General features: G+C 37.3%; 3 protein-coding genes across 3 annotated transcripts; 1 reads left to right on the top strand and 2 right to left on the bottom strand.

The window, feature by feature from the left end:
- Window positions 1-6,097: 6,097 nt before the first annotated feature.
- Window positions 6,098-8,713, top strand: LOC141836584 (uncharacterized). Its single transcript, XM_074724088.1, has 5 exons — window positions 6,098-6,318; window positions 6,391-6,610; window positions 6,700-6,749; window positions 8,098-8,172; window positions 8,287-8,713. Exons 1-5 carry the CDS (start codon window positions 6,098-6,100, stop codon window positions 8,711-8,713), a joined length of 993 nt encoding a protein of 330 aa, XP_074580189.1.
- Window positions 8,714-8,996: 283 nt separating this feature from the next.
- On the bottom strand, window positions 8,997-16,356 carry LOC141836585 (cystinosin homolog). Its single transcript, XM_074724089.1, has 8 exons — window positions 16,207-16,356; window positions 15,922-16,054; window positions 12,282-12,371; window positions 12,032-12,156; window positions 11,790-11,832; window positions 9,871-9,988; window positions 9,743-9,792; window positions 8,997-9,407 (listed from the first exon to the last, which is right to left on the bottom strand). Exons 1-8 carry the CDS (start codon window positions 16,323-16,325, stop codon window positions 9,264-9,266), a joined length of 822 nt encoding a protein of 273 aa, XP_074580190.1. The 5' UTR covers window positions 16,326-16,356; the 3' UTR covers window positions 8,997-9,263.
- A 662-nt stretch (window positions 16,357-17,018) lies between these two features.
- On the bottom strand, window positions 17,019-19,616 carry LOC141835696 (protein SIEVE ELEMENT OCCLUSION C-like). The gene is made up of 7 exons (XM_074723068.1): window positions 19,423-19,616; window positions 19,227-19,320; window positions 18,696-19,148; window positions 18,485-18,590; window positions 18,240-18,367; window positions 17,703-18,176; window positions 17,019-17,633 (listed from the first exon to the last, which is right to left on the bottom strand). The coding sequence occupies exons 1-7, from the start codon at window positions 19,614-19,616 to the stop codon at window positions 17,019-17,021; spliced, it is 2,064 nt and encodes a 687-aa protein (XP_074579169.1).
- Between the last annotated feature and the right edge of the window lie 687 nt (window positions 19,617-20,303).

Consider the following 20,303-nt stretch of genomic DNA (forward strand, 5'->3'; position numbering starts at 1 on the left):
ATTGTACCAATTCACAAAAGTAGAATTTATAATGTGTAGATCTCAAATACCATATTTGTATTTTTGAAAAGTAGGAAATGAGTAATGGAAAATTAATTAGCTAAAGAAATTTTCATGGATAATAAAATTATTTATATTTCTTTGGTATTGTTTTGAATTAGTTTGTGATATGGAAATGTGTGGTCGGTGTGAAAGATGGGCTTGTGATTGGTGAGCCGAATTAATTGAAATTAAACGTTCAATAGATTTGGTTTCTATTACTGTCACGAAATAAGCAGATTCTGTTTCTGTTTCTGTAACGAAATCTATAGATCTGGACCACCATGACGTGGATTGGAGATAATTTTTAATAGTAAATCACAATCTTGTCAAAGCTCAAGAAAAGCAATATATGGCAAAAAAAAAAGAAGATCTCAACCACCGAGTGCTTTTGGAATGTTAACGGTTGAGCACCTCTCACCTTCTCCATATCTGTAGAAGAATTTTAACTCAAAATTAATACTAAATTAGAGGATGTCAATCTAGTCCCGATGAAGATCATCCGATGTTTAAGTCAAATGAGTAAGAAGGTATCACATAGTAGAAATGTATGAGAAAATGAGCATGATGCTACTTTTGGATCATCGTTCTTCTTTTAATTATAACTTTCACCATGTAACAATAATTTTTATATTATTAAATTCGCTGATTGTAATATTTGTTTTTACTCCTCATTACATTTCGTTTTCATTCCACAACAACCTTATGGTCTCATCTCCTGATCTCATCAACCATTGATCTTTGTCATTATGAATTGATATTATTGTGTTTAACATTTTCCTGACTATGGCTTTTGGGATATAGTAACTTCCTAGTACTATAAGACTTTAAATCCGATTCTCGAGCGCTAACTAATGTCGAAGCCTATTCCCAAATGCTCTCTGAATCCGACTTCAATTCTCGAGCACCAAATGACTCTGAACTCGATTCCCAAGTGCTCTTTCTGACTCCCACATTAAATGACTAATTTCCGAGTGCTTACTCTTACTCTAATTTCAAAGTGCTTGCCCACAAGGCTATAAGGCCCAATCTCTTTTCATACATCCCCAAATAAGCCTGCCATCCTTGACATTCTCATATTATTATGGAGTATCAAATATGAACCTTCAAAAGCTAATATGTGATTAGACATAAAAGACAACTTGATAATATCTATAATACATTTTGGTAGCATGTATATTACAAATTGATAGATATGTAATATAATATGGGAGCAACACTTATGATATAATTTAGTATTGTTGGTTTATCTAATGTGATTAGGGTTAATCGTATGTTTTTTATATTTGACAAACATTTTAAGCGTGTTGCTTGAGGAGATTAAAAACAAACTTAATTAATGGATTTAATGTTGGTGCAATTATGTTTCGCATGAGAAATTTCAATGATTAACAATTATCTAAGTTTATATTAATAAGGTGGATCTCACTTGTGTCGTAAGTGTGCAAGATAAGTGAAGTCCTCGCAGGTCGGCAATGGCGAAGCTAGTCCGGATGATTTATCCGGGCTCATCCCAAGTTGTGAGCCATCACCCGAGCTAATCTTCATTTTTTTTCTTTTCTCCCATAGTAAATCGAAATTTATGCATTTTCCATCGCCGTTGAGCCCCTGGGCTACAGCTCGGGTATGAATCAACCTCGATCCGCCCATGTAGGTCGGAGGATCGGATGCAAGGTAAGCAAAGTTTAAGAAGGTCAATGATCGAATTCTTGGCAAGAAGAAATCTGTGTAGGTCGGAAGATCAGATGCAAGATAAGGGAAGTCCAAGAAGATCGAGAATCGAATTCTTGACAAGAAGAAGTTCATGCAGATCGGAAGATCGGATGCAAGACAAGGAAAGTCCAAGAAGATTGAGGATCAGATTCTTGGCAAAAGATGATAACTCGAGTAGATCATGAGATCGGATGTAAGGATAGATGAAAACCTGAAGATGAAGACGCTACAGGCACAAAGTATAGGAAATTAGAGGTTCATATGACATGAGATAATTGAGAAACGAGGATAGAGAAGCTTAAACTTGAAGAGAAGCTTAGGTTTGAGGGTTTATGAATAAAAATCCTATTTTAGGGTTCATCAATCAATTGGTATGATACAACAATCGATTGGTGAGCCAAAACCTTAAATCCTAAGCCCAAATTTTGGGTTTTACAACACCTATCGATTGACACAATCGATAGGGTTAAATCCAGAATTCAAGGTTTACATGATTGTTGTATCAATCAATTGGTAAGTATTGTCAATCGATTGATAAGCAATTCCGAGCAAGCAGATAGTGCTCGAATTGATTAATCTACCTGACTGAGAGTTGTCAATTGATTGGACCAATCGATTGACAGAGATTCCCGAGTAAACAGAGGTTTGCCAAATCAATTGGTAGACCTTGACCGAATATTGATTGCACTAATAATCTTCCTCTCCAACGAACTCTCCTTTCACTTGACATCTTGCTCTACCATCAAATATTAAAACACAACTCGAACCAACTCGAGTTTGATCAACCTTAACGAGAGGTTGATTGCACCAACAAATCTCACATTGAGAGTTTCATGGTAACGCGATTGGTTTATATTGAATTACAACTATAGATGTTATGAATATGTGAGATGATCTCTCCCGTGCGCGCCTACAAATCCAAGACTTGGATTACACTAAACTCAATTAACTCATGTACGAGCGTGACTTCTGCGCTCGCTTGCAAATCCAAGAATGTCAGTTAACTTAATAAGCGTGAGACGAATGTCAAACCAATAGACAAGAAATTACCCAAGTAACCCAACTAATTTTGCTACTCGGATCATTTCTCTACAAATGCTTTCATACATGCCTTTATTATGTATCAAACATATTAATGGTCAACCTGTAATGACCCAACCATTAATAGCCAAACACATTAATGACAGATCATTGACATTTTCACCATCTATTGACATTTTAAGCTAGCTCGAAGAGATGAATAATGATCAAGTAATGACCATTAATTGACAGAATTAATGGTTGTCAAAATTTCATGCCTATAAAAGGAAGCTCCTTCCTTGAAATGATAAATCCTAGTTAGCCTCATTGACTATCTTTAGGGGTGATCGGCCCGGTTTCACGAAAGTTTCCCGATAGTAGAGAAGGGAATCGAATTCAATTCCTATCGTCCATAAGCAAGTCTTCCCCACTGTTTCTCTGTCCTTTTTTCGCTTTTCCAGTAATAACATTTAGGTATTGTTCAATTCATCACGAACAACCAATGTTTACTTGCTATCGTAGTTGAGCTCTTATATTCTAGAAAAACATATGTCCATTTGAGCCTTTAATTGCATTGCCAAAGAAGGGATGAATTTGTTCTAAGGAAATTGGGTTAAATACAGACCTAACCTAAGAAGTGCTCAATAGAGCTCTAGTTGTGCTTCCCAACCACTTGACTTGGCCTCTTGAGTCACTCAACTACTCAACCTCCCTGCTTGACAACCCTACACTAACCATCTCTAAATACCAAGCATAGTTCTTGCATAGTTCGGCAGTAGTTTTGCAACCCTAAACATTATCATTAAGCAACACAACCTAATCTACATACTATATACGCCATGTTTTAAACACTTCAGTAAAAGATGGAATCCGCCATCCCAGCAACTCCATATAGTCATCTCCACGATCATCTGTGAGGAGGTAAATCGAAAAGCTACAATTAGCCACGACGGAGAAAGACATTGCCTTGACTTTATTAATATTAAGCTTGAACAACACATCACACATAACCTAAAGTCCAAACTACTCTTACTCAAACAAGAGTTTGAAGTTGTGCTTTGTTAAACATGCTAGCGAAGACACTAATTAAATTGCATCCTTCAATTCTAGTGAACTCGATTAGTTTCATCATCATCTCTATCCCTTGAATAGAGATATCTTGAACTGCTGATAGAAACCACATATATAATAGAGTCACTAAACAAAACAAGGCGATGGCCAAGGCATCTGATTCTGCCTAAATAGACAAAGGATCGCAGACGACACAAGCCAAGAGGAGCATCGCAGAGCAAGTGACATCCTCTTCCTCACTGAAACTGCTCCTCTTGAACTTGCAAACCTTGTGCAGCCTCATCACCTCCTGCTTCTGCTCCTTCCCCTGCTTTCTCACCTTGGATTCCTCCACCTTCGACACCATTTCTGACTCCCTCAGTGATTAAACTGAGTATGGAAAAGCAAAGCTATATAGTTGGGTCTTGGAGAGGGAAGGGAGGAAGGGTGTCTTATAGAGGAGGGCAAGCTGCCATTATCAGGAATTGGGGTACATCATTATATTTCTTCCAATATTTCTCAGTGGCACCAATTCAGATAAATAGGATCGCCATTGATGAGGAACTGATACTGTTTATCCACCAAAGCAAACAAAAGGGCAACGCGAGAGCACATGATTGCCATGTTATGCAGCTGACAGAGGAACAAGGTATCATGGGCCTCCTGTGACCTACGTGAAGAACAAATGAAAAGGTGCAAGTTTTTCAGAAAGGATGGTTGTGTGCTACATACTGTGTCTGGCTACTTGTGGCACTTTAAATTATTTTTTTGAGAAAGAAACAGAAATGCTTTCAGTTCATGCAGACTCCTCGAGGACTACTTTTCATGTGCAATTGCCATACTCGTTAATTACCTTTTTTCCATGTTCTTTAACTATTGCGTTTGTTGTTGGTCTTTGGATATCATTTTTAGTTGTTTGTTAACCGTCGTCGATCATGAAAATCCATGTGGAAAGTTGGCAACCACCTTTCATGTGAACCAAACTTTATTTTTCTGCAAAAAAAAAAAGAGGTGGGATCCATCATCCTAGCAACTACACACAGTCGGCTCATGACCATATGTGAAGAGGTAAATCAAGAAACTGCAGTTAGTCACGATGGAGGAAGATATCAAATTTTAATTTCTATAGAAAGTTGGCAACCATCTTTCATGTAAACCAAACTCTAGCCACATCTTGAGATGGATCTCAAATTTAATTTCTACACTAATTGCCAACAATCTTTTTTGTTTGTTTGTTTAAGCTAACAATCAACACTTAATGCACTAATAATCCAATTTTCAAAATAAAGGAAAATACTTTCCAAAATTCACTTCAAAGTTTAAGTTTACAAATATCACATTTTAAAATTTAAAATGAGATTTTGGCTATAGATTTTCATAAGCAAATATTATTTAAATGAGATTTGTTCTAATCATGATAGTTATGAGTAGATTATATATTTAGAAGAGATATATCTAATATTAAAATTTTCTAATGATAGAATATATTATTTATTATCTATTTTTTATATATAAAAGAAAATTAATTACATAATAATAATGGAATCTCTCAAAGAGGAAGCCAAAGTAAGGTGAAGGTTGAGGCTACAAAGTTACATATATACATACATGAAAAAAGATCTATAATTTCTTGTTTCCCGATCGATTCAATTTGCATAATTGTTCGACCATCAATTTCTAATAACTATCGCAACATCGTATAGTTTTTGAGCATGTCTCCGCTATAAAATTTAGATACATAGATTCTATAAATACTTGATACATTCATTTAGTACATGTCAAGCAACTTAACCATCAAAGCAAAGCTCCATTATGAGCTTAATAGAAACTTCCATAGATAGAGTCATTTTCTATAAAATAGTCCATATTTTTCATGATTTCTTATTAACTATAAATTTTCATGGTGCCGATATATTTAGTATTAAATTAATTTGATGAATTACTATTATTTAGTATTAATTTTAATTTCATATTATATTAAGAGAAATGATACTGTATATCAAGATGAAAATGTAGCATGATACACTACACTACACGGATGTGGGATCCAGACCTATAGTATATCATGCTACGCTTTTATACTACGTTTTCATGTACTGTATCGTTTCTCTTATATTAATTAATTTTTCATGGATTTGAATGCTTGTCTTATTTTATCATTCCTTTTTAATCATGCACAAGCCTAAAATATAAAGTAGAGATCCCTGAGCCCTAATTCGAAAATTCGACCGTTGCCATCGCCATTTGTCTCTTGCCTTCACCGTAGACGAACAGAATGCCTTCCGCTGAAAGCAAGAGCCCCAAGGCGGCGGCGCCGACGAACCGCAGCATGATCCTGAGCCCCGGTTTCCGCTCCGCCGCCGCCATGGCCGGGTGGGACGAGGAAGCCCTCCTCTTCGCCACCCTCGTCGTGGAGGACACGCCCGTGCGAGAGTCCCGACAGCACAAGCACAAGAAGCGCCTCAAGAGCCCCGCATCCACCACCTCCTCCACCAGGTTCTTTACAATAATCCTTGCTTTCCTTTTCTCAAATTCGTCCGATTTCTTAATCCTCTTTGCGATTTGCAGAAAGAGGAGGGCGCGGAGGCAATCTGGGGTTCCGATTCCGCCTGTGGTACTTTGCCTCGACGACGAAGAAGACGGAGGTGAATATAAGAAGATCGATAAGGAGGCCGAGAAGGCCGTGGTGGGCACGGCGAAGGAGGGCGAAAAAGAAGGGGCTTTGCCGGAGGAGCCGAACAAGGTCCTTCCCTGCATGGATCGATTGAGGGACGAGCTCTCCTGCGCTGTGAGTAGATGCTTCTCGTCCTAGGCTTCGGTCGTCTCCATGATCACTATTCTTTTTCTTGTGCTCATCAAGAGGGCGATTTGATGCAGATCTGCTTGGAGATTTGCTTCGAGCCGAGCACTACTCCTTGCGGACACAGGTAGATGAAAAACCAAAACCGGGCATCGTTTTCACTCGACATTTATTTTTTTTTTCAATTTTCTTTGATCGTCTAAAGGAGACTAGTAAAAGGATGATCACTTTTGAATGAGATTCTTTTCAGGAATAAATTGGATAGATCTGCTACTTCCCTGCAGCTGCTTAGAAAAACCAAGTAACCATTGATAAACAAGATTGAGATTTGTGGGAAGATGAGAAGATGCATCTAAATTTCCCTTGACAAGATTTCTTTTCAATTTCCATCCATTATGGTTTTACAAGTTCTGAAGAGAAATTGATTAAGCTTTTTAATGTTGTTATCAAATTTGATTAGATGACAACATACATTAGGAAAGCTCTCGACTATTCATTCATGATCATGCAAGATAAGACTGTTGGAGTGACTCTAGTGATCAAATTTTATTATTGAAGGATTGATAACTCCAAGCACTACAATTACACTTACACACTTTAACTTAGAAGTTCTACTCACACAACTTATTATTGTCTCCTTTGCATTTCTATGATCTCTTCTTGGTTATAGAAGATAATGGTAACTAAATATCAACGTACAACATTCTAGATAATTCTTTATAGTCATATATTTTGATAGATATGTTCAAGACAAATTTTAGTCCATATAATGCCTTCTTCAACTACAAACAGTCTAGGTGGTTATTGTCTTCAAACACTAGTGGTTGCTTTAGGTATATGTCTTGTTCAATTTCTCTATGTAAGAATGTATTCTTAATGTTCATTTGCCACTACTTCCATGACTTCCTTGCTGTTAGAGCTGTAATACGATATGTTGGATATTGGAAGTAGAAAGTTGGATTTTCTACCACTCCAAACAACTCCAATTACACTTTCACACTACAATTTAGTAGTTCTACTTACATTCCTCTTATGTTCTCTTGACTTTCTTCAATTTCTTGATGGTTACACAAATGGCATTGCTCTCTTCTATTTGTAGGAGATAATGGTTGTTAAATATCTTCATCCTAGTCAATTCTAGACAATTCCTCCTACTCACATACTTAGATATTTTCATCTACTTTATGTTTTTTTTTTGTCTTTCCAAATAGTTTTAGGTAGATTATTCCATGATGCTTTAGATTGTTCATAATTATTAGAAAATTCTAGCAAGCTCTAGAAAACTCTAGGCGTTTTCCTGATACAAAAATGGTTTTAAAATCTGAGAACTTGATGAAATAAAAGTGTCAAGTGAGCTCAATAAATCAGAATAGAAACAGAAAATCAACAGAGAATAATTAGATAAATGAATGGCAGACAGGGGACTCTGAATTTGTGCTCTTGAATTTGATACCTGATCTCGATGTCATTCACAGCTTCTGCATCAGATGCTTGAAGTGTGCTGCCACAAAATGTGGAAAGAAATGCCCCAAATGCAGACAACTGATAAGGTAAACAGTCGCTAGAGGTCGCTCCTTAGATTTCAACATAATTCATGTGGATTTTACATTTTGCCTGAAAGAAAGTTGCATAAATTCTTGACCGAGTTTGCTGAACTGCTGCAGCAACGGAAGAGCTTGCACCATAAACACGGTGCTTTGGAACACCATCCAGCTTCTATTCCCTGAGGAAGTGGATGCAAGGAAGAGCAACGTTACTGCAAGTGAAACCCGGAGCAGAAGTATGCAACAGGACATTCAACATACTGCAAACACAAGTATCAACAGCAGAGGAAGTAGTACCAGAAGCAGCAACATCAGAAGTGGTGCAAGAGAAGCTTCCCAAGTGACAGAGAGTAGGAGCTCCAGAGCAAGAGTCGGCCCGAGCCAGTCGGAGGATGCGGCCATGGCGCTCAGGTTGCAAAGAGAAGAGTTTATGGTGGCATTTCAAGGCAACACCCAAGGGCTGCGACGACAAGCACTTTATTCTGCTCATGCCAATCTCAGGTCCATGGTGACCAGGGGTTTCTATACTCGCACAAGGAGGGAGTGACGCGACATGAGTCTCTGATTCTGATTATTTGTGTCACATTGATCAAAGCCATAATAGCGTCTCAATGGTGTGTTATGACAAAAACCATTGAGACAACAAATGTTGTTTAACTAATACCTCTGTGTGTCATTGCTTCTGACTTGACTGCATGCTTGTTGCCAAATTCGATTGGTACTTTGATTTATGGAGTGAATTTCATTGCTCTCGTGCCCAAGTGTTCTTGTGGTTCATTGCCGTGTTACCTTCGCTCTGCGATGCAGGGACATCATGGAGACAACTGCATAATAAACTTCAGCAACAAGATAGGCTCCCATTACCATCACATCATTATAAGAAACATTCACAATTCAGTCGACTGAGAGTTGTCTAGTATGTCAATATATACACATAAGCTGGCATGAACATGAAAAGCTAGGAATTTATCTTAACACTAATTTTAAGTTTGAAATGTCACCCAAAAAAAGGGGAAAAATCACACATCAATGTCTGAAATGACCTTTTAGTAGCAATTTAAATAATTTTCAGATATGTACAAATCGATGTTATTCCCCTATACGTTTTTCAACTCAGGTTTCTCTTGAGTCAATAAGGAGGAAGTCACATTCTCTTCCAGTGTGGTTGGGTCGTCTTCATTCTTCACGGGGTAGAATACATAGTGCTGCAAAATGAAGAGAACATCAAAGAGTACAACTTCCTGCAAAATTAAACCAGAGAAAAAGAATTAGGAAATATGCGCCGAAAATAAACTTGTGATGTTTTACAATTTCAATGCAATATACTTCGTAATTTTTGACAGATGCAAACGGATTTCTGTCTATGTAAAACAAGCAAAATTTTTCTCCATTTCCTGGTTTAACTTGTCAAACCAACCAGTCTTCAGATTTTGAAACCACTGATTACAGTAGTCGCATAGCCCCTTGAAAAACCTCAGGCAAATCTTGTTTAAATTGATAAAAGCATGGACTACAAAGACAATGGTAAAGGAACACAATGCCTTCAAGCATCAAGAAACTCAAGGCACTTACGTACCACAGAAAGGATAGTCTTGCCAATGTTACCATAGAAGTTAACTAGTGTATCTGCAGAAAAAATGTACATATCAGGAAAATATTGAAACCAGTATATAGATCCAACCATAAGAAACACCTTTTACTCACTTTGATCTATGGATTGGATACCCATCTGAGCAAAGTTCAACAAACCCCCAACTAAATCAAGCAGGATATTGCCAATACTCCAACCAACAGTGCTCTTGCGTTGGAAGTTCATAAATGCCTAACAATTAGGTTAGCAGTGTTAAATAGTGAGATGGGGGGAAAAAACAAGTGTCAGGAAGTCCATCAATCCAAAGTTGTCAAAGATTAGGGTAGCAAGTGAAAGGATAAAAGGAAAAAAAAGGAAAAAGGACAAGCTTTGCTATAGAAAATGACGTGTTAAATATTCTAAGTGATGTTGCCATGTTCAAGAAATTGTAACTATTTACTTTACATGACCTCAATGTCTTCCACTATCTTTTCTTTTACTTCACTTAACTAGGATTGTTTAGTTTAAGAGGGTACATTTCATGAAGTTAATTTGTATGTATGCTGATCTACAAGAAGTATCCATTTGCATGTTGTATGTCTTCTTGGGTATCTACTTTACTAAGACCACCTTTAGTTTAACAGTTTTGAGGTACTACATCATAAGCACATGGAGGGTTTCATTCATCTAGCTTCTTGAATATAATCTATAAAATCGTGATAAGGGTGGATACAAACAGACCTTCAACAGACTACCTAGGGTCTGACCTGACCCCAAAAAATTGGATTTTTGAACCAAAGGTTCTTGAAGAGGAAGGAGAAGAGGTGACAGCCAATGCCCAACAACATCCAAAGCCAGTGTATCCACTAGAATAGCAATTATACCTAGTCATCGACGCACAACCCCAAGAACAGATCAAGTCACCAAGATTCTGTACCTTATTGGGAGGGGGAAGGTCATTCCCAGACTGAAAGCATGACAAGACTAATAAAAAGCATCAGGTTATATAAGCTCAAGTGTAATCCCAAGAGATGGTAAAATTGCAAAGCTCATAAATACAATCATTCTTACTGCTGTCTTTAACATGGGCATCTGAGAAAGACATAATCTGAACCATTTCTAGCACCCCTAACCTTCTTACAGTTACTTAAAATCAATCTACTAACCAATTCTCCTTAAAAGTGCAAAATAGCGGACTGAAACCAAAACAGTAATCTTGGCACTTCAATCATCCACGGAGATCTCGGTTGATAACTTATCTACTTATATAAAAATTGAAGGATAGAATGGCAAGACACTAGCAACTCTTGAAAGATCCATTATGAAAGATTCACATGTATGTGCTTAACCACATGCCAAGGGAAATTTTACTCGAGATGATTCATTGTCATGGCTTGCATTAGATCCAACCACATCCATAAAAAAATAATTCACCTAGAAGAACTTCACTTCTGGACTTAACCTCTCCCGGAACTTCATCACCTGTTATGAAAACAATACAAGGAATGTTGTTCAAATTCCAAGCATCGTGTGACAAATTGGAGGTTCAACTTTTACGTTATTGCCCATTTGCAAGCCAATGGACAAGCAAAAGTTAGCGATTGCAACATCATGGATGGACCTAAGAAAAAGGTGGAGGGAGTACAAGAGCAAGTAGGTAGATTACGTCCATGCATCATATTGGCATATCACACATACCACTAAGGATGATCTACTAAACTTCTTTATGCCAACAAGGGAGTTTGCAATTCATAGCTTAAAGGTGAAGGTGTATTCTGAAGCCTGAATGAAGGCCTATACAAGAACCTCAACTTGATTAGTGATGCTGAAGGTTGAATTTAGAACAACTAGATCGATTGATCAGCTCAGATAATACAAGCTAAATGTGTACCCACACACCAATGAATTCTAAAGGATATTACTCCCTTTTGGCTTCAGGCTGTTGGTGTCTGATTATCTAAATTTTCTTTCATTTAGACAGAGGTCTTCTTATGCTAAATGTAATGACATATGTGAACTGACTGAATCTTAAGAGCAAAGATAGCATGTGTACCTGTGGGATATACTTGATTGCCGTCATGAAAACTTGTATTGCGCTGAATTAGACCATAAAGAAAAGAATTAGAATCAGATAATAACTACAACAAAAATGTGAAAGGAAAAAAAGAATTTTGCAAATGTTGGATTTAACTTATTTCTGGATTGTCCCATTTTTGGCATACCAGGAAGAGTAGATGTATCTTACATGGTTTGATTATCTAATATCTACTTTTTCATAAGAGAACAAAGTATTACTTGAATACAGAGATAAGCCAGAGCCAAGAATGTTTTGGCCAGGCTAAGATCACGCAAACCAGAGCAGAAAGCCAGACAAATACAGTAATCCCAATGCAAGCCTTCGAGACCTTCTGATTTCCACGCTGTGTAGATTAGAAATAAAAAAGAAGGGTAAATAGCCACTTACATCATACTCAAAGGACATGTATAATGGCATGTATTGTTCAGACTCAAAGGACATGTTTTCATCCAAGAAAGGATTACTTACATCATAAATCAACACTTGGAACAACGTGAAAAGTGTGAGTGCCACAGCATGTATCGAAAAAGCCACATCATTTGCAGCTACAGGAATCATCTGAAATCCATGCGAATGAGTATGAAAACATCACAAATAAAAAAAATTGATTTCAAAATCAGCAAAACTCATCAAACAACAATCCAGCTATATTTCCAGATCCAACAGCAAAAGAGCTGAATGATTTAATGAGATTATGGAAAGTTTTGACAAATTACCGTCATTTTAGATCAATATCAAGCTTATTCTTCATAAGATATCATCACAGATGTAGTCTTATTTTACAATAAAAAATAACTTTTTCTTTTGTAATTTCAAACATCCAACTTATACAACACAACCTTCCTTTCAGTAACTTCTGCAGTGTGCATGGAACAATTTATTGAGAAATCAAAAATCTTTAGACATTTTGTTTCAAATTTACAACAATCAAGATTCCATTTTTTTCTTTTGCCTTTTTGGCTAAATGCTATTATAAAATAAAAATATATATATGTTTAGTAGTAAGTCTCTGTCTCTATTTTTTTATATTGTCGAACTCAAATCTAATAATATCATTTTAGATATTATAATAGTTGAAATTATGTTTACCTAAAACTAATTTAGAATTAATTAAGAACTAGGAATCTGAAAATGATTTAGAATCTGAAATGTTACTTAAGACATTAATTATATTTAAAACTAAAGTTGCATAGTCTACATACAAATTTAATTTTGCTCATTTGAAAAATATTGTTGATCTAAATTCGATTAAAAATTGTTTTCTCAAATTAATTCGCAACTATATATTTAAGATTCCTTTTTAGAAAATCTACTGATTGTAAAATTTAAATTTTCAAATATTATTCATAAATTTATTTTTTAAAAAAAATAAATAATGGCTCTAGTTTCAAAAATAAAAATTAATTAAAACTTCTAATGCAAATGAATTTTTAAAATTTATTTAAATTTGACCACACGAAATATTGGTATTCTGAATTCATTTTAGTAAATTTTATAAATTCATTTTATTATATATTGACAAAAAATTATAGTTTTGTCTAATCATGATGTGAAATTTATAATTTATAGGAAATAAAAAAAATCTCCAATGTTGAGTTAAACTTATATGCCATTGAAGGTGTAGTACTCATTTCTTTAATCACACCTAAAATGTGACATTACGCCTTCGACGAAGCATGAGTGAAGACTTAGCAATGATCCAGGGCAAGGTATGAATTTAACTTGTCACCCCCAACCCACACAAGCAAGGTGGGTTACAAGGTAAAATTTTTCTTTGTCATAAGCCCCGCTTCTTGAGTGAGGCTAGCTCAAGGCTGAGCAACGTAATCTATATTAATTATGACAAATAACTTATAAAATATACATAGTTTATATCAAATTCCAGGTATTGCAATCTAAGAAATCAGGGCAGGGAAGGGAATCAAAACCTTGCCCAATGCCTACCATGCTTGCAGGTTATGATTTCATATCTCATCCCTTTGCCATATCAGATAAGGACTAAGGTGACCCTAATTAGGGCAGGTTGATGTGAGTGTTCATTGCATGTCAAATTGTTATCCATATGTGATCACCTAAATCTTCCAACATGGACATGAGTTTTAAAAAGTCACTACCTAGGTTGTTTATGCTTCTACATATGCTTATACAATGAGAGGCACATCACATCCTCTTACGGATACCAATCCAAACTTACTAAAGTCCATGTCAAATTAAATTCAATATTGATTAGATCAAAGCAATTTTGTGAAATAGAAAACAAGAAGCAATAGGACTGGCAACAGAACAGGTAATTTCAGATAACCATGACTATCTGGCCCCTTTAATCGGGTTCAAGTACACATTAAATAGAAATATGATGAGATTGGGTAAAATGGCAGATACCTGTCATAGGTATGGATTACATACTTGAATACAGCTACTGGATATAGATATATACTACATATTTGCAAAATTTCCCATCTATGTTTAACTACAATTTGATGGATGCTATGATTTTATTGAGCATATCATTATTAAAGCTTGATTTGCATACTTTTAGACAAGTTCTATTCGTGAAAGATTGAATTAGTTAATTTTAGAGGTTTGATTTGTCATTATTTTCAATACTGATGGTGTCAAGCTATGCTAACTAGGTCAGTTTCGCTGAATCTCCACAGATAGTGATGGAATGAGCATGGATAGAATAGTTAGAACTCATCACGGGTGTAGGATAGGTATGGTTTGGATGTACCAAGCAAGCATGGATATGGGTAGAAAAAATTCATGGGAAAAAATAAAAAAGGTGTCCCAAATTTTGCAAAACATCAAAATGGTGCCTCTTTTCCCAAAAAAAAAAAAAAATCAAATGGGCATCCCTCCCATGATTTTATCCCAAAAATACCCTTCATCCAGCGCTATTTTAGAAGCTACCGGATAACTGTTACAAAGTGTTTAGAATGAGTTTAGGATTTATGATTTACAACATGTAAAAGTTACTCAGTAGTTGCTACAACGCGTAGAAGCTACTCAGTAGCTGCTACAACATATTTAAAGTGAGTTTAGGATTTAAAATTTAAGATTTACACTATGTAGAAGCTACCAAGTACCTGCTACAACGTGTAAAAGTTACTCAATAGTTGCTACAACGTATTTAGTTGAGTTTAGGGTTTAGAGTTATAGTAGCTACATATAATTTCTAAAATTATTTTAAAGTGATTTTGATAAAGTTTAAATAATTTTGACCAAATTAGGAAATAGTATTTTGATACAATAGTATTCAAAGATCCTAAACTCTAAACTCACATTAAACACATTGTAGCAACTATTGAGTTATTTCTATACATTATAGCAGCTACTCGATAGCTTCTACATGGTGTAAACCCTAAATCTTAAACTTATTTTAAACACGTTGTAGCAACTACTGAATAGCTTCTACACGTTGTAGCAACTACCGAGTAGCTTCTACACGTTGTAAATCATAAATCCTAGTTTCACTTTAAACACTTAGACCTACTAGGTAGCTTCTACACGTTGTAGCAGCTATCCGATAGCTTCTACAACAACATTAAATCCAAAAGTATTTTTGAAATAAAATCATGAGAAGGACACCCATTTGACTTTTTTAGAAAAAAGGACGCTCATATGATGTTTCTCTTAATTTGGGGCACCCTTTTGATTTTTGGATTCCACACCCGTTCAGAAGAAAGTTAAAACATTTGATTATCTCAATAGATTTTTTTCATTATGGGACCTAGGATGATTGCTATCATGAATTATTATATGCTATGTGTTTTATATTATAAAAAAAATAGATTATCACAGAAAGTATTTATAGGAAATAGTCAAATAGTAGATTAATTATGATAGCTAATGCAATTATTAAGTGATAGAGGTCTCTTCAGAAAGTCAAGGGGGCAAGAAATGGAAATTGCTTCGGTTTTAACAAAGACAAGGAAGCGCAATATGATCTAGTACTCAATTATCGTCAATCAATTCGTCGACGAACGAAGCAACAAAACATTTAGGAATAAACGCCTTTCCGAAAGAACATCATAATAGATTCATCCAACCAAAACCAACGACACGGAATTATTCTTTTCCCCTTTTCTCCTAAAATATAAATACCAACCTCGTCGGAACCGTACGTCTCATGATACTGCCTCTGAACCGCAGGACTGAAGAACAACGCCGCGTTGTAAATAAGGTACGACGAGTGCTTCGTTACGTTGAGAACCAGGAAATCGAAGTTCAACCCTACCACGCTAAAATCAACAACAAATCAGCTCAATACCACACAAAAAAAAACCCCCGACTACCACCATCAGATCCCATCAAAATCAACCTTCCAAGAAACAAAAACTCAAGATTGAAGTAAAAAAAAAAAAAAAAAACTAACAAAGGAAAAAATCCAGACCTCTTCCTCCTGAAATTGAGAATGACCTGGGGGTAGAAGCTGATGGACCAAGCGAAGAAGGCGATCCATCCGAAGATCTGGTAAGTGATGTCCAAGTAGATCGAATTCCAAGACGCCATGTCCCCCTTTCCTTGATCGACCTGATGGGAAGACACGGAACTACAAAGCGAGGATATTTATAGGGCCTTCGTTTGATGATCGGAATACCGTAAATGCCCTCCAGGGTCAACTGCAGCCGTTCTCTCTGTGCTCGCTGCATTGATCCGGTTCGCGGGTGTACGTGATAAAATCGCAAAAGGTAATGGGTATTTTGGGCAGTTCACGCTTTCATGCACCCGCCCTTCTGCACTGAGCGTAAGAATCTGGCTGGAATACCGGGCAAATTCACTAAATCTTAGCCGGTCATCCATCACTGGATAGTAAAATTAGAAAAATTGTTGGACATTTTCGAAAAAATACACAGAAGCAAACATGAACCTGGAGAAGTACTTCCCACTCCATCTCTTCAAAATAATTGATAGTCCGCAGAAGATCGAGCATACAGATTTTAAGTTAATAAACCAATTCTAGATCAACTTTATCCACGCCACTATTAAATTAATTCTAAGAATCCTCATGTGCTTCTCCGGAGAGATCTCATCCATCGGAGACGACTTAATTATACCGGGCAAATTCACTAAATCTTAGAACTAATCTCATCCGTTTGATTGCATCCATCACTTCTCGAATCCAATCCCCAAAAAATTATTTTGCAAAAAATCCGCAGAAGGAGGATCAACACACGAGAATCCTATGTTTATAATGGAACGACTTCAACACGTCCCGCATTGATACATGATGTGCTTCTCCATTATAGACTTGCACTTCTTGCAAACTGAAGACTCTCCATTAATGGAGCTCTCTGAGAAAGGCGTTACGACGGAATAATCACAGGGTTCTGTGGCCGAAGTACCAAGGGATTGCAGGAGGGCACCCAAGAATCCCAACCTCCTAATCTTCTGGCCCCATGCATGGAGGTTTGACAGAGACTCCAACACTTGATTCCCCCAAAGCTTAAGAACTTCACCTGATGCCCCTTCGCCGACCAGTAGCCAGCCGGAGCTTCGTGCGTCGGAGCTCAACAAGGAGTCTATCTCTTGCGTGATGGAGTCAGATTCACCCGAGTACCCAAGTCTCTGCCTCGAACTTCGCATGCTCTGCAAGCGCAGCCAGAAGATCCTGATATTTACGTGCGACAGGTACCTGCTCAGTTGGTCCTCCATGACTCTTGTCAGCGTGCTTGAGGTTTGCTCGTGCATGTTGCTTCCCACGTAGATCAGCTCTACTGGGACTCCAGCTTCCCTGATGCCTTTCATCTTTTGGCTCAACTCTCGAACCCATCCTAAATCATTAGTTCCGTAGAGGCAAATGATTCTCCTCTCTTCCATCTGAAAACAGTCGCCGATCATCAGAGGACGTTGATTGCAATATAGCATATTGTAAATGCAGTAACGTACCCAATAGGAGAAAAGAGGATCTATGTTGCCTAGTAGAAGTTCCGTAGTCCATCTTTGTTCTTCCCAGAGCTCCCTTTCTTTTGAAGTTGTGAATGGGTAAGCTTTTGAGCCCCAAATTGCGAACATATCGAATGCATCTAGGGAGGATACGTTTCCGCCATGATCCAAGGCCACCATCATGGAGTCTCCTTGGAAGTGCCATACTTCTTTTATGAATTTCATGACTGATGAGCTCAAGTTTGAAGGTTCTGTTATGGAGTACCATGGTAGTATGTCGACTATTTGGTCGTACACTCTTCTTTCAACTTCTGTAGAAAACATTGCTGGAATCCAAACAATCTCAAATTCTTCTTCTGGCCTATTATGAATCTTTTTCTCTGATTGTTGTACGACGAGAAGAAGCTTTTCCGGGAATATGTGCAAGCTTGAGATGAAGAGCATCACAACTTTGTTACTTAAGACATTAACACCAACCTGCATAATCACCCAAAAGTGCATTTAGCTTCGAACTCGTAATTCTGATTGAAATCGACTAACCTTCTCCTGTGAGCAAGAATCCCTGAGGGGAAAGTCATCCTTTTGAGCAAACAATGTGTATAGAACATCCTGGTTGCTGTCATGAACTCCAGCAAACAAATTCAGGAGTCTCAAATGCACTTTCTTCTCTTTGAAATGAAATAAATGATGACAACATTAATGGTCAGAAGATTAGCATAATGGTGTAGTGCTCATTTGATCAATTCAAATCTAGTTCATCTAAGTTTAATGTAATGACTTGTTACCTATCTGTTGGCTGAAGGCATCAAAGTTGTTTCTTAAAACCTCATATATGTAGCTGATCTTTTTAGCTAAACTCCAGAGTTCCCATACTTCAGGTGTGACCTTGGCCTGCAAGTTCGATTCGAAGCATAAGCATGCATCATATCACAAGTTGACACAAAATGAAAGGTAAAAACAATGCCAAATGATCGAGTTTAGGAGAAGAGCATGCACTTGCTGGAACCCCAAAGCTATTGTGCTAGTAATCTGTGAAGCACACTCTACTGAACTTCGGATCACCCAGTAGGAAGCTATATGGACTTGATTCTTCATCATTGCCAACGCTTCATAATCTTGGCTTACATAGTTCGTCGGCAGTATTTCGAACTCCATCACACATTTCGCCACGCTGACCATTTTCTCAAGAAGATATCGCAAAGCCTTTAGGCGATAGTTCAACATGGTGGTTGCTTTCAGACTGTTCCTTAGACCCTTCATGGCTGCGAGCGATAAGGCAAGAGGATTGGTGAGGCAGAAGCGTGCGATGAGACAGTAATTGCCATAGCTCGATGCCAATGCTGCAAGAACGATAGTAAGCTTTGTGCTCCATCGATGTCTCTCCAACGACTCCAGAAGAACACATGTAGTCGCTTTCGGTGGACGATCTGTAGAAATATGCTGGAGCATCTGCCAATGCCACAAATTAGAGAGAGAGAGAGAGAGAGAGCCTCTGAAATGCATTCGATGGGATTGTGTATGGTTTACCTCACATGACATATGATGTACTGTAATTCCTAGCTCTTTCACAGCGTCGACGATCTTCACATCCTCCTCGCTTCTGCAGTCCTCTAACAGCTTTCTGGATTTTGGTTCTTGTAGCAGAAATGATTCGGAAAATATTTGTGAGTTTTTGATCGATGAGCATCAAGTTCATGTTTGGTTTTAAGAACAAATGAAAAACTCGAGCAGAAAAAGAAGATGACCACTACTTAGTACGCTTGACATTGCGAGGTTGAGAAATATTCTCTCAGTTAGATCGAGCAATGAGGCAGAATCAACTTGGTGTTCTTCCGGAGCATGCGTCTGCAGAATCTTCTTCACCAAGATGTCTTCGTACTCAGGCAGGATGCATTCTGAACCACCTTGCGACTGCATTTTTTTTCTTTCTTTCTCGGTTTCTCCGTTTCTTTGTCGCATTAATAAGCTCGTGATCCTCGACGTCGTATTATACGCTGCTCTTTGGAATGGAACATGATTGTTCTTGAAATCTTGCTTTAGGAAACAGTTAACTTTACACCTAGCATCATCGACTGCTAGCGTCCATTTCACTCTGTTGATCAAGAACAAAGTTAGATGTTTAGAAAGTCGCGAAATGAGATCTACGGAAAGTAGTTCAGCTTGTGGCCTTTCAGAGCAACTCGCCTGACAAAAGCCTGCCATCATTGAGATTTACACAGTGGCTTCTTGACCACTTTGAAAGCACAAAACTTTATTGCCTTCAAAATCCTCCTCTTTAACTACCTGGAATATTTGCTTTACCCCTAGACAAGGTAGCATAGCTTCCATGTGTGATCCTGAAGTAAAGTTCTAAAGACAATTCTTGGAGTTGAACTACTGGAATATTTCTGACTGGTATTGTACTGATTTGATCTGTGGCCTAGGATGATCAATTAATGGAATTGAGTTGTCGACTAAAAATAAGTACTAGAACAAAGGAGAAAGAAAAAGAGAAAGGATGGTTGCAAGCTTGATGCAAAAGATTCACAGAGATCAAAACACAAATGAGGTCCAAGCAAAGCATTTATTGGCCACATCATAGTATCTGAATTTGTAACAGCATAG

The sequence above is a fragment of the Curcuma longa genome, chromosome 10 (assembly GCF_044706935.1).
Source record: "Curcuma longa cultivar G26 ecotype Majalengka, Jawa Barat chromosome 10, ITB_CL_G26_1.1, whole genome shotgun sequence".
NCBI classification, from domain to species: domain Eukaryota; kingdom Viridiplantae; phylum Streptophyta; class Magnoliopsida; order Zingiberales; family Zingiberaceae; genus Curcuma; species Curcuma longa.

Excerpts from the sequence above, each read along its gene's own strand:
- LOC141835696 (XM_074723068.1), bottom strand. The coding sequence starts at position 19,616 with ATGCAGTCGCAAGGTGGTTCAGAATGCATCCTGCCTGAGTACGAAGAC. Across the intron at positions 19,321-19,422 it reads CATCTTCTTTTTCTGCTCGA|AAAGCTGTTAGAGGACTGCA; the intron begins GTTTTTCATTTG and ends ACCAAAATCCAG. Across the intron at positions 19,149-19,226 it reads TACATCATATGTCATGTGAG|ATGCTCCAGCATATTTCTAC; the intron begins GTAAACCATACA and ends TGGCATTGGCAG.
- LOC141836584 (XM_074724088.1), top strand. The coding sequence starts at position 6,098 with ATGCCTTCCGCTGAAAGCAAGAGCCCCAAGGCGGCGGCGCCGACGAAC. Across the intron at positions 6,319-6,390 it reads TCCACCACCTCCTCCACCAG|AAAGAGGAGGGCGCGGAGGC; the intron begins GTTCTTTACAAT and ends TGCGATTTGCAG. Across the intron at positions 8,173-8,286 it reads AAATGCAGACAACTGATAAG|CAACGGAAGAGCTTGCACCA; the intron begins GTAAACAGTCGC and ends GAACTGCTGCAG.
- LOC141836585 (XM_074724089.1), bottom strand. The coding sequence starts at position 16,325 with ATGGCGTCTTGGAATTCGATCTACTTGGACATCACTTACCAGATCTTC. Across the intron at positions 9,989-11,789 it reads CAATCAAGTATATCCCACAG|GCATTTATGAACTTCCAACG; the intron begins GTACACATGCTA and ends CCTAATTGTTAG. Across the intron at positions 9,408-9,742 it reads GCAAGACTATCCTTTCTGTG|GAAGTTGTACTCTTTGATGT; the intron begins GTACGTAAGTGC and ends TTAATTTTGCAG.